This window comes from Carassius gibelio, chromosome A23, assembly GCF_023724105.1.
Source record: "Carassius gibelio isolate Cgi1373 ecotype wild population from Czech Republic chromosome A23, carGib1.2-hapl.c, whole genome shotgun sequence".
Classification (NCBI taxonomy): domain Eukaryota; kingdom Metazoa; phylum Chordata; class Actinopteri; order Cypriniformes; family Cyprinidae; genus Carassius; species Carassius gibelio.
The window spans coordinates 3,586,533-3,598,580 of NC_068393.1; the positions used below are offsets into that span (position 1 = coordinate 3,586,533).

At 39.7% G+C, this 12,048-nt stretch overlaps 2 protein-coding genes across 3 annotated transcripts; both read left to right on the forward strand.

Annotated features, from left to right (window-relative positions):
• Positions 1–346: 346 nt before the first annotated feature.
• LOC127944715 (PRA1 family protein 3-like) lies at positions 347–3,082 on the forward strand. 2 transcript variants are annotated; one of them, XM_052540916.1, is made up of 3 exons: positions 347–589; positions 1,222–1,451; positions 2,298–3,082. In XM_052540916.1, the coding sequence occupies exons 1-3, from the start codon at positions 411–413 to the stop codon at positions 2,471–2,473; spliced, it is 585 nt and encodes a 194-aa protein (XP_052396876.1). In that variant the 5' UTR covers positions 347–410; the 3' UTR covers positions 2,474–3,082. The 2 variants fall into 2 exon arrangements, with proteins under 2 accessions (XP_052396876.1, XP_052396877.1); XM_052540917.1 differs by having other exon boundaries at positions 356–589; positions 1,234–1,451.
• A 1,055-nt stretch (positions 3,083–4,137) lies between these two features.
• Positions 4,138–11,785, forward strand: LOC127944704 (serine/arginine-rich splicing factor 6-like). The gene is made up of 6 exons (XM_052540896.1): positions 4,138–4,353; positions 7,359–7,555; positions 9,935–10,050; positions 10,182–10,384; positions 10,776–10,853; positions 10,933–11,785. The coding sequence occupies exons 1-6, from the start codon at positions 4,247–4,249 to the stop codon at positions 11,366–11,368; spliced, it is 1,137 nt and encodes a 378-aa protein (XP_052396856.1). The 5' UTR covers positions 4,138–4,246; the 3' UTR covers positions 11,369–11,785.
• The last annotated feature ends 263 nt before the right edge of the window (positions 11,786–12,048 follow it).

Here is a 12,048-nt window from a genome sequence, read left to right on the forward strand (position 1 = left end):
GCAAATTTTTTTAAAAAAATAATTCGACTCCTCTCACCATAGACATATGCCTCTCACGGTCTTGCAGTGTCTGGCTTCACCGGTTTCCCGCGCTTGGCAGCGGATGTAACGGTTTCTGTGAAACATCAATCAAAGCAGGCGCTCGGTGGCTCTCCTTTGAACCGCCGTCAGATCTCTCGGTATTTTAGTCTTACTGAATATATAAGTACACTAAATATTTATATCCTGGAAATGAATAATAATTTCGATAAATATATTAAATATATAATTAATTACAAACGACTGTGATTGGTCTATCCTGACAGCGTGAAGGAAAACAACACGTGCCACGTGACAGCGTGAGTTGAAGCCCCGCCCAGCCGTGAATCCACTTGACCGCAGCGCCACGGAGCTCGAGACCGGAGAGCATCATGGCAGGGATGGAGCTCGCGCCCTTCAGACCGTGGGGTGATCTCTTCCCTGGGGTTGACCGCTTCTCCAAACCAGAGGTGTCTGATTTAAGCAAATGGAATAACAGAGTGATCAGCAATCTGCTTTATTATCAGACTAATTACTTTGCGGCAGCTGTCGTCTTTATTCTGATGGTCGGGTATGTAAAGGTCTTAATCACTTATAATTATTAGTGTGCACATCATTCAGTGTGTTACGGAATGCTCCAGAGAGCTGTGTGTGTGTTTATTATCATCGGGAAGCCGGTCTAACTGTGGACAGATCAGACTACCCCTCGATGCAGTGACTGTGTACTAACACTGAATCACAAATACACTGTGTGCTCGTTATTCGCGAGGCCTGTTTTGGTCGATGTGTGGACCCACCCTTCTTTGGCTGAATGTGAGCAGCTCAGCTCAACGCGTTTCATCAACACTGTTTACAAACACGATTTTGTAAGAGCATCATTTATAACCTAGCATGTTTAAAAGTCTATCATGACCAGAAAACAAACAACAAAAACGAAGCAGTGACAAGCATTGTGTGTACATTACTTTTTGCACTACATATAAAATCCATATTTATTACTTTATGTTAAAAATAATGGTTGAACAGAGCTGTTCACATCAAAAACAACTATTATAATGACACCTGTATTACATCGAAATAAATGTGCAATGCCGATAACTAGAGTATTGCTGTCTTCCTTCTCCTGACTGAAGACTTCCTGTTGTTCACACTGACACTAGGTTGCTGCAGCACGAGGTGTTATTATAATAATAATGCTGCTAGTGATGTGTGCAGGTGTCTGAACCCGCTGGGCATGTTTCTTGGTGGAGCGGTCGTGGCTCTGGTCTTCATGGGCTCGGTGTGGGCAGGAGAGAATAAAGCTGTGATCAAGAACTTCAAGAAGAGAAATCCCACCCTGTTTGTTGTGGGTGTCCTGGGAATCAGCTACTTCCTGTTGTCCCTGTGTGGAGGAGTGATAGTGTTTCTCTTTGGTATCACATTTCCCATGCTCCGTGAGTACCAGGTCTTCAGGAATTCACTTTATACTGACACTTACTGGTGTGGATGCAGCGTCACCCCCAAAACAAACATAATATTTGAGTACAGATGTCACCCACAGACTTCTGAATAAAGGCTTCAGAGGGAGATTTTCACAGAGATGCATAGAAGTTACACAAAAAACACTAGATCCATCCACTATAAAGAACCTTGTATGCAGTGGAAAGCTTCAATGATTGTTAAAGTTTTTTTTTTTTTTTTTTTATTAAACTATTAATAGCAATAAGTTAGCGTTATTGTTAAGCATGCTGGAAAATACAACAATTAAACTAGAAATAAATAAATTACATATCAAAATAAAAGCTCTTTTTTATTATTTATTATTAATAAAAACCAGCAGAGAGATCTCAGTGTTTTGCTTGTAGTCATGGCAACACAAAGCATCATCATCATCATCATCATCATCATCATCTAATTAGAGTTTATTCTGTTTCAGCACGTCTCTGTCTAAAGTCAGTACATGAGCCTTTTACAGCACTCTGCCCGGATCTTTAAATAACTTCATATTATGTGCACCCTAAAGACTAAATATATACATTTGTGAAAATGTAATGTCTATGAATTGAATAGTAAAATTGCATCAATTTATTTAACATCTCAAATCTAGTAGTTTCCATTCGATCGCTACATGTGTATTCACATATTTTTTATAAAGGACATTTGAAGAAAGTGTTATAGTGTGTATGCAGTGGGCAGAAGCTGTACCCTGGGTTTAACAGGACAGCTTTAAATACTCTATAGATGAGTTAAAGTCTCTCGTGTGTGTGTGGTATGTTCATCAAGTCTTGTCTTCCCTGCAGTGATCCTCATCCACGCTTCTCTGAGACTCCGCAGCATGAAGAACAAGCTGGAGAACAAGATCGAGGGTGTTGGCCTAAAGAAGACACCCATGGGAGTCATCCTGGATCTCCTGGATCAACAAGAAGAGAAAATCAACAAAATCCAGGACTTCCTGGAGAGTAAGCTGAAAGATTGAGCATGAAACCATCACATACATGCAGCCACTGGTTCTTCTTCAGTTGTTTTGTGCTTGTTTAGGTCTTGGTTTCACAGCCAAATACCAAAATGGAAATATTTTTTTTAAATACCAAAGTGTGAGGAAGTTCCAGACGCATACATGTTTGTCTCCAGAGACTGGGACTGATGACAATGATGTTTTAGTCCGTGCAAGTATAAGACAGTCATTCCCAGTGCGTATGCAGCTTCCATTTACATTTCGCCTATTTTTGTTTTTATTCAGGATGAATTAACATAAAAGTGTAAGCTTTATAAAGCTGGAATAGATTTCTAAAGACAGAATCACTGAAAGCACTTTGATATATTGTAGATTTGGTCATACCCTATTTTCCCCCATGGTGAAACAATCATCATCCTTCTGGCGCACATTTGTAATAGAAATTAAATGTTTTCATATGAGCTGATATGATGTATGATGGAGGAGTGTGTATTTATTGCATCTCTTGCCAAATTGCATGTTCTGATTCTTTTGGCTAATAAAGAAACATCTACGTGCTTCTGAAATTAAAGCACACACGGCTTGTTTGCTGGTTTGTACAGATTTAATAAAGGTGGAATGTGGAAAAGATTTGTCTGTGCAGATGATCGTTTTTCAAGTTGAACCTTCCTTCAGCTCCCTTTATGGAGTAATAGGATATATATATATAGATATGTATCTTCATCTGTAAGTCGCTTTGGATAAAAGCGTCTGCTAAACGAATAAATGTAAATAAATATATATATACTCTTGAGTGGCATTAATGTAACTGTGGGCGACAGGATTTCACGGGTGTGTTTCTAATCTGAACATACTGTTACAAGCTAATAGATCTAGCAAGTGGATGGAAGCTAAACAGTTTATTTCAGCAGAACTTCATTTATCAAAAAGTAGCCTACCATGATGGTACAGCAATTTAATAACACTATGATGTTTTGATATGTTCATGATCAGTCACGTATCTAGCAATGTGTGTATGGCTGGAAGTTTACAATACAAATTTACTGTAAGCTGGGTAAAAAAATACAGATTTCTTGTAGAATAGGCGAGAGTGGGGACGATTGCAATGAGGGGCAGATGCAACATGGTTTGTTCAATCAGGAAGGATGTGCCTCTGCAGACAGGACTGTCCTGAGCTTGACCTGCTCCAGCAGACTTCAATAAGACATCAGTGAGTCCACTCGCATTTACTGTTCTGATATTCGTTCGTATTGAAAATGTCTAATGTGCATGAGTCCTCCACATATGTATAATAAACAGCCTTGCAGTGAAGTGGGAATTACACTGAAGTTAACCCAAAATATCCAACTATGCTTTAATGTAAATGCTTTGTGTGTAATTATTCAGATTCAGGGCCTAGAAAATATTTATGTTTAAGGCCCCCTGAATCCCTAAACCCTTCCACCTTTTGGAATAAATAGCACATTTTTAAGTGTTTATCTTAGATAAAGTTTAAAATTGACAAGTACAAATATAGCATATATATATATATATATATATATATATATATATATATATATATATATATATATATATATATTTGATGTTGCATTTGATTTAATTATTTCTTAATTAAAAAAATGCACAGTGAAGACCTTTTTAGCATAGCACTTTTAAATCGGAAAGACTTTTATTTTAGAAGGGGCGGTCTATGTCGAAGAGCTTCCGGTTGACACGAGGACAAAAGCCTGTTGTGTCTGTTTTCCCGTTCTGGAGTAATCGGTGTAACGGCTGCTGGGTACACACGGAATCACCATGCCTCGAGTTTACATCGGCCGGCTGAGCTATCATGTCCGTGATAAAGACATCCAGAGGTTCTTCAGCGGCTACGGGAAGCTGCTGGAGGTGGATCTGAAGAACGGGTGAGTAACGTTACAGCCGTGTGCGCGCGACACGAGGAGAGAGAGCGCCATTATCAGTCCATGAAGAGATTAATCTGGTAGTACAGCTGCAACATTTATCTTGGCGCTAGGGTTAAGAGCTACACGTTGGTTTCTCGTATAGAACAATAGACTTAAACTGAAATGTTTCTTTTGAAACGAGTGTGAGTGTTTTTTTCGCAGTCGGTGACTATGCGGTGATCCTGATCAGTATTCTGCTGAAATGTTGTGATCAGATTTGTTCTTTTTAGGTGGTAATTGTTGCAGAAATTACATTTTGATAATCTCGCCACATTTCCACCGCTGAAGCGCCTCCATTTGCTCGAGCGCGTCCGAAATGTGCGCGCGCCCGACGGCCTGAAGCGAGGCAAGCCTGCAGCCTTTAGCCAAGAAAGCGTTTCGGCTAATGCTAACTAGGGCTGGGAATCGAATCCGAGGCGTTGGGAATCGAGAGTCGATTCCATCAAGGGGAATCGACTCCTGATTCAGAGTCTTTATCTATGGAAGTCTCTCAAACGGAAGGCTACATCCGACAAAGACTCTCACACATTTAAATTCACGAAAATAAACAGAAAGAAGACACATTTGTATCAGCCAATGATAATTATAAAATAACACGTCACGATCATCGATGAGTGGCCAAGAGCGCATCTGATTGACAGATAAACCATGAGCTCTATCAGTCATTAATGTTCTGGTTATTCTGTTTCAGTGTACTGTTTGTAAATATTGTACAAAGTAAACTTCATCATTCAGCGGAACTGTGCACATTTATTTCAGCCACTTCATGTCTTATTTAATTCATGTGATAAATGCATGTCCATGCTGAGCTGGGCTATGACTAATTTCACGGGCAATGCTGACAAAATTAAAATATTCGTATCGTCTAAGAAAATTTCATTTTTTTTCCAGCCTCGTATTATAGGAAGGATACATTATACTACCTATTCTGCAGTCATCATGGTGAGATTAGGTTCCTTTAATCAAAAAAAAAAAAACAAGAATCGAAAACAACAGTGAGGAATCTATTCCCATTGACTCCAAGACCAGGAATTGGAATTGATTTCGTTAACGCTTCCGGTTTGCCAGTACTTGGGAAAGGAGACCAGAGGCCGTATCTATTTTTGATTGGATGTCAATGGAAGACTGACTTCACTGCGCTGGATAAACCGCTTTTTAGAGGAAACCGCTTACCATTTAATGAATCGTCAGCCTGTCTGCTTGTCTCCAACATGTTTTACACTAAACAATCCTTTTGGATTTAACTAGTTTAGACTTTACACCATTGTATAAGAGAATTCACTGACTTTTTTTGACAGCTGGGATACAGCTTACAGCATGTCTCATTCATATGGCAACCTCCAACAGTGTTGTCTTTTTTTTTTTTTTTTTCGCAATCATGTAACGTTTCTGCTTTTTATTCAGCTCTGCTACATACAGCGATAGCCAGAGTTTTTTTTTTTTTTTTTTAAATGAATGCTTGAAAAAATAACCATTTTCCAATCCTGGTGCTGCGTTCACACTGCATCACTCCCGCTCTCTCTCGTGAAGCCAACAAGGAGGCGACTAAAACTGTAATTCATCTACTGGCAGCTTGAGGCTGGCTGCAAAAGCGAGTCAGTCCCATAGACTCCCCATGTTAAAATGGGGTGTCTACTCTTCCAAACAAGGTCCTTTTAATTCCTGTCTCTATAGAAATATGAACTTGTGATAGCTCTGGGTGACTGCTCACTGCCAACATCAGTAGTTCCTTCATGTTGAATGAGTGACTGTGGGTGGGCTGCCACCACAGCAGCAAACAGGCTCCTGATTGGTTAACGTGGTGTGGCTTGTAAGTAAACTCCAAATTATTATGAAATCTCTCTCTCCAAATGGGCACCAATTCCAAAAAAAAAAAAAAAAGCTCTCCATTTTGGAGGATATCTGTCCAAATAATTATTATTTGATACTAGAGATCGACCAATAGGGGTTTTTCACTGGCCGATGCCCATCTAGAAATCAGGGCAACCGATATGTATTTTTATTTATTTATTTATTTTTTAATAAAAGTGAGTTTGAGCAAATTATTGCAGGGTTCAAGATCGTAATGGTAGTAGTAGCTCAATTTAGAGTAAAATAATGGCTAAATAAAAGCAGCTTCTCAAAGCGGTTCTGAAACATGCTTTTTGTTTGTCTGTTGATAGACACCAGTGTATCCCACAGACTGTAAATGAATCATCTGCCAGCAGGAGGTGCTGTTGGAGCAGAGATAACGGCTGTTATCAAAGACACTACTTGATCATGCATTACAGGAAACACTAAATGAAAATGACATCAGTTATTTTCAAAGATAAATTCATGTAAAAACACCCGTGCATTTTAATTCTGAAACATGAAGCGCTCATTTTATTCAAAGAAGTAAAAGCCCAAGCTATCTGAATCTGAGCCTAATGCATCCCCACCAAATGTGTTTCTCAAAATGCTTACTCCAGCTGAGTGTTCATTACCCCACTGAGATTTCCACCATTTGTTATCATCATTAGTAGAATGACACTCCTAAAGAGAAAACCGAAATCCGATCAGTGTTTTTTAGCAAACAAAAGACGTTTTGCTTGAAAGTATCCCTGAGGCCCCTGGCGTTAAAGGATATTAATATTAAAGAAAATGACATAACGCAAAAAAAATAGAAAAGAGAATAAATAACTGGGTGAACCAAAAGAGTACATACTTTCAAATCACTTTCCTCAAAAGGAGCAAATGACCTCAACAAATGCACACCTGGGAATAAAGAAAAACAAAGACTAAGCTTAAACTTCTGCTTTCAAGTAATGATTTAAGAGTCCAAAGTAAATAAAATGATAAACAAACTGACTACTGCATAAAAATAATAATAATAAATAATTTTGTTTAATTTTTACGAAAACTAATCGGAAAAATAATGGGCCAACTAATGGATTGTCAAAATAAGTGTTAGTTGCAGCCGAGTCTGATCAGTGCTGTGTTTCTAGGTACGGCTTTGTTGAGTTTGAGGAAACCCGTGATGCTGATGATGCCGTGTATGAGCTGAACGGTAAAGAGCTGTGTGGGGAGCGGGTGATGGTGGAGCACGCCCGGGGTCCACGCCGGGACCGAGACAGCTACGGAGGAGGGGGTTATCACGGAGGAGGAGGCGGTGGCAGAGGCGAAGGAGGAGGAGGACGCAGTAGTAAGTACAAGAACATCTGTAATGTGTTGCATTGAGAACTTGTTTTTGAGTTTCTGTAAACCAGATGATTGTAACCGGATATTAAAAACGGTAAGCAAACACAAAACTTGCTACCCAGTTTTATGTTCCTCCAGCTGTAACACTGCTTTGTTTGTTTCTTTGTCCTATTGGCAGTTAATTACTTTAACTTGCTATTATTGATTTCTGTATTTCATTTGTCATGCTGGCAACTTTCAGCAGCTGAAGAAAAATAATATTAAAGAGCCAAAATGTTTTGTTTTACATTTTTTCAAAAGAAACCCAGATCAGTGGCCCGTTCTCCGTACATCGCTAGCTCCGTTATCTGGATTAGATTTGATGATTCGTCATGATCTTTGATTATTTGGTTCTTTGAAGCTCATCTCGGAGTTGCTGTCTTGGCAACCGGTCCGTGAGCCTAAACCTGCTTGGTAGCAGCTTATTTCATGAAGTAAACGGGACTAGATTGCATCTTTAAGTGTAATTGACATTTAAAATCTATCCCAGCTACTGTTACTCTGATGTATTAAGCGAGGTATGAAGAACGGGCCCCAGCTCCACACATCTTTCTGGAAATGTTGATGTGTTAATGAAATGTTGTGAATGAAAAGGTAGCCTATAGTCAGGGGTGCACACGTTTTTCAGCCTGGTTGTCATACGAGAACATGGAGATTTGGTTTGTTCCTCACACGGCACATGGTGTGACTCTTCAAATAAAACTACAAAAAAAAAAAATTAGCGAGTGATGTTATTGCACTTAAAAATATATATTTTAAAATGAAAAAGGGAGTATTAAATAAAAAATTTACTTTATAGTAAACTGTAAAATAAAATGCTAATATTATTTAAATTTGAGCCGTAATGATAATTTTTAATTTTCAAAATTAAAATCGGCAAGCTTTTATCTTGGTGTGTTGCCGGCAAGTATACGCGCTGCCGACTGTAGAGCATCAGTGAATGAAAGGTCACAGTTTTGCATCGTGCTTTGAAAACTTTAATGTAGATTTATATCTTCAGTTTGAATAGAAATCTTATACAGTACAGTTTGCCGATCTAAAATGGTAATTGTGCATTAACCATGTCTGTATGCAAACATGCCTCTTACACAGCACATTTCTTATTTTGGTCCCGCTTGCGGACCACTTATGTGCACCCTGTCTATAGCTAACCCAGAAATTAAAATTGTCATGATTTTCTCATAATCAAGTTTTCAAACTGGTACAAATTTCTTTATTCTGCTGAACACAAAAGAACTGTGTAACTGAACAGTTGACGGTAGCCATTGACTTCCATAGTATCTTTTTCCATTCTTTGGAAATCAAGTGGCTACCAGCCACTGTTTGTTTACACAAATTGGTCAAAATAAATTTTTCGTGTTCCACTGAATAGAGAAACCGGTTTGAAACAATGTGAATGAATGATCGTTCCCTTCAGCCCGGCCACATCAGGGCAAGTCATTACCAGTTCTTTTATTTAGTTTTTAGTTTGCGATCACTGATAACTTAACCGTTTTGAAACATGCTACTTGTTCTTATTTTACATTCTTTTCCACTTGTTGTTTCTTTTTTTGAGGGCGATTTATATATTCTTTCTTTGCCCAATATGCCATTTCTTTTGTTCTTGAGTTTAAGCTTGTGTTCTAGCCCAGTGGAAAGTAAGCATCAACATCCATGTATATAAGTCTTATTTTATTTCCAATTTGATCTTCATAATAACAAAGTCCTTGATGTTTCAATTTGAAAGAGTCCAGTGGGGACTGAGGCTGAGTCCAAGTGTCGTTGTGGCTAAGATGACTACCTGACCAGTTTGGCCTTGGCCTCTTCACCTTACAATGTGTGTGTGACCTTTGCCCCTTGATGCTTTGGCTGACCTAACCGGAAGCCAAGATGACCGCAGCCTTTTGCCAATAGACCAGGGGTGATGGTGAGGAATGACACTAGTTATTGCTATGTTGTCCATATGGAAAGCCTCTAGCCAAGATATAATTAAAAAGCATTAAAATGGAGACATTGGGTTCACTAGCATTTCTGTACGAACAAGTGAAGCGAAGGGTTTGTGAGCCTGAATATTAAACATTTAAATGTATCATGCTGCCTATCCAAATATAATTTTTTGCCCTGAGAGACCAAGAATGATGGTCTTGTCAGACTTATGTGTCTTATCAGTTTCTTTTTTATCCAAATAGTAATGCCTTTTCTGGGAGGCAGCAAACTGCTCTTGAGTCTGAACAGGTTGGCAATAAGCAACAGAGGGCAAATATTACTTGTATCTTCTCTTAGGTTGTAATGTTAAATCAGTGGTCTTTCCCTGATTTCTTTCATTAAAGGATCTTTTTATGTTCCCTTCATTTTGCTTACAAAGGTGGTTACAGCAGCAGAAGTCGCCCTGGAAGGAATAAGTATGGCCCTCCCGTTCGCACTGAGTACCGTCTCATTGTGGAGAATCTGTCTAGCCGTTGCAGTTGGCAAGACCTCAAGGTAAAGGTTCATGAACTTCAGTTTCAGCAAAATAATTAATCTCTGTACATCACTATTTTAGCCCTCAAGTATCTACTTTCCCGTCGCCAGCAATGTTTTGCACGGAGTTGAAGTTTGGGTTCCTTTTGCAGGATTTCATGCGACAGGCAGGTGAGGTGACCTACGCAGATGCCCATAAGGAGCGTGCCAATGAGGGTGTGATTGAGTTCGGCTCCTACTCTGACATGCGGAGAGCTGTGGATAAACTGGATGGAACAGACATCAATGGCAGGAAGATTCGTCTGGTTGAAGACAAGCAGCGCCGTCGTCGCTCCTACTCTGGCAGCCGCTCTCGGTGAGTGCTAACAAGTGCAAAACACCCATTTCTGGTGAAACTGGTAGGGTCATGCTGTTAAATCGCCTTGGTTTTTTTTGTCTATATTGAAGGACATTTCAAAACTTTTAGGATTGGGATGTTGCTGGGCACTTTTCACCATTGGTATACCACAAGGTTCTAGCTTAGGCCCAGTTTAATTGCGGATTATGATTCCTTCAAAGTTAAAGGGCTGTTTTAAAAACAGGATTTCTTTTTTATCTTTAATTGTACAAACAGTCCTTTGTCAAACTGAATGCTTAACAGACAACTACTTTGATAAGAGCCTCAGTATTTACCTCTAAAGTTGACATTGCATATACACTTGGGACAGGAGTATGTTAATAAAATTAATCTTTTTTTTTTTCCCCAGTTCTCGTAGCCGGCGTCGTTCTCGTAGTAGGAGTCGCCGTAGCAGCCGTTCTCGGAGCAACTCAAGATCTCGCTCTAGGTAATAAAATGAAAGTTTTAATTGAATGTAAACACAACAGTTTGGATCTCCTCTTTCAGCTGCTGTTTGTCTTCTGTAGGTCTCGCTCTCGCCGGCACCGCTCCCGTTCCAGGTCAGGACACGGGTCTCGCTCCAAATCTCCATCGAGCAAGTCTCGCTCACGCAACCGTAAATCCCGTTCTCGCTCCCGAACACGCAAATCGCGCAGTCGATCAACCAGTCGCAAGTCTCGCTCCCGCTCAGACGAGCGCAAGTCCCGCTCTAAGAGCACTTCTAAAGTGAAGTCAGATCGTGAACGCTCCAAGGAGAAATCAGTCAGCAAGAAATCTAGGAGTAGATCGGCTTCACCGATGGAGAATGGCGATGGGGTTCGTGCCAAGTCTGCTTCTCGCTCTCCATCACCTCAGGCTGAAAAGAGCCAATACAAGTCTCCAGACAGGCATTCACGCTCTCGCTCAAAGTCTGGCTCGCGCTCTAAATCCCGTTCTCGTTCCAGATCTGCCTCCCAAGATTAGTATTAAGTGCAGTCTGAGATTTGTTTTTGCTCCCCCCCCCCCCCCCCCATCTCCTTAAGAGGCTGGTTGGCAAGGATAATTTTCTAATAGTCATGATAGGATCTAGGTCCAAAGTGTTTCATTTTTTTTATTTTACCTATCTTCTATAGTAAAAGAGAATCACAGCTTCAGTATTTTATATACATAACAATAGCATGCAAATAAGTGATTTAATTTGGTGCGCTGCATGTCAGTCCTTTTATAAACCATGATCCTCTATGCCGAGTGACTGAAAAAGGACTCTCGGCAAGGAAACGAAAGACCACTGCATCTTGTGGCTTATAAAACTATTATCTGAAAAATCTAGACTTGCGTTTCTTCTTGTAATAGTTCATTGAAAACGTTCTGATTTTGTTTTATTAAAGTCTGTTCTGTTTATTTTATTGTTGTGTGTTCTTTTTCATGCATTTTATGACAATGACAGCCAATTAGAATCCATCTTTAGACTTTAAGGAGCTTGAGTATTTAAAGCACAGATGACAATGTTATCATGAAGCATTGGTTTGTACAGTGAGAGCGATTACTCTGACTGCACAGAACCTGTCAATGAGAAGGAAATCTGATGTGATCTAAGCAAGCATACAGCTCTGGCTGTGTCTGAAAGATTAGCCAGTGACTTGTCCTTTCAGGCAGCTTTTGCA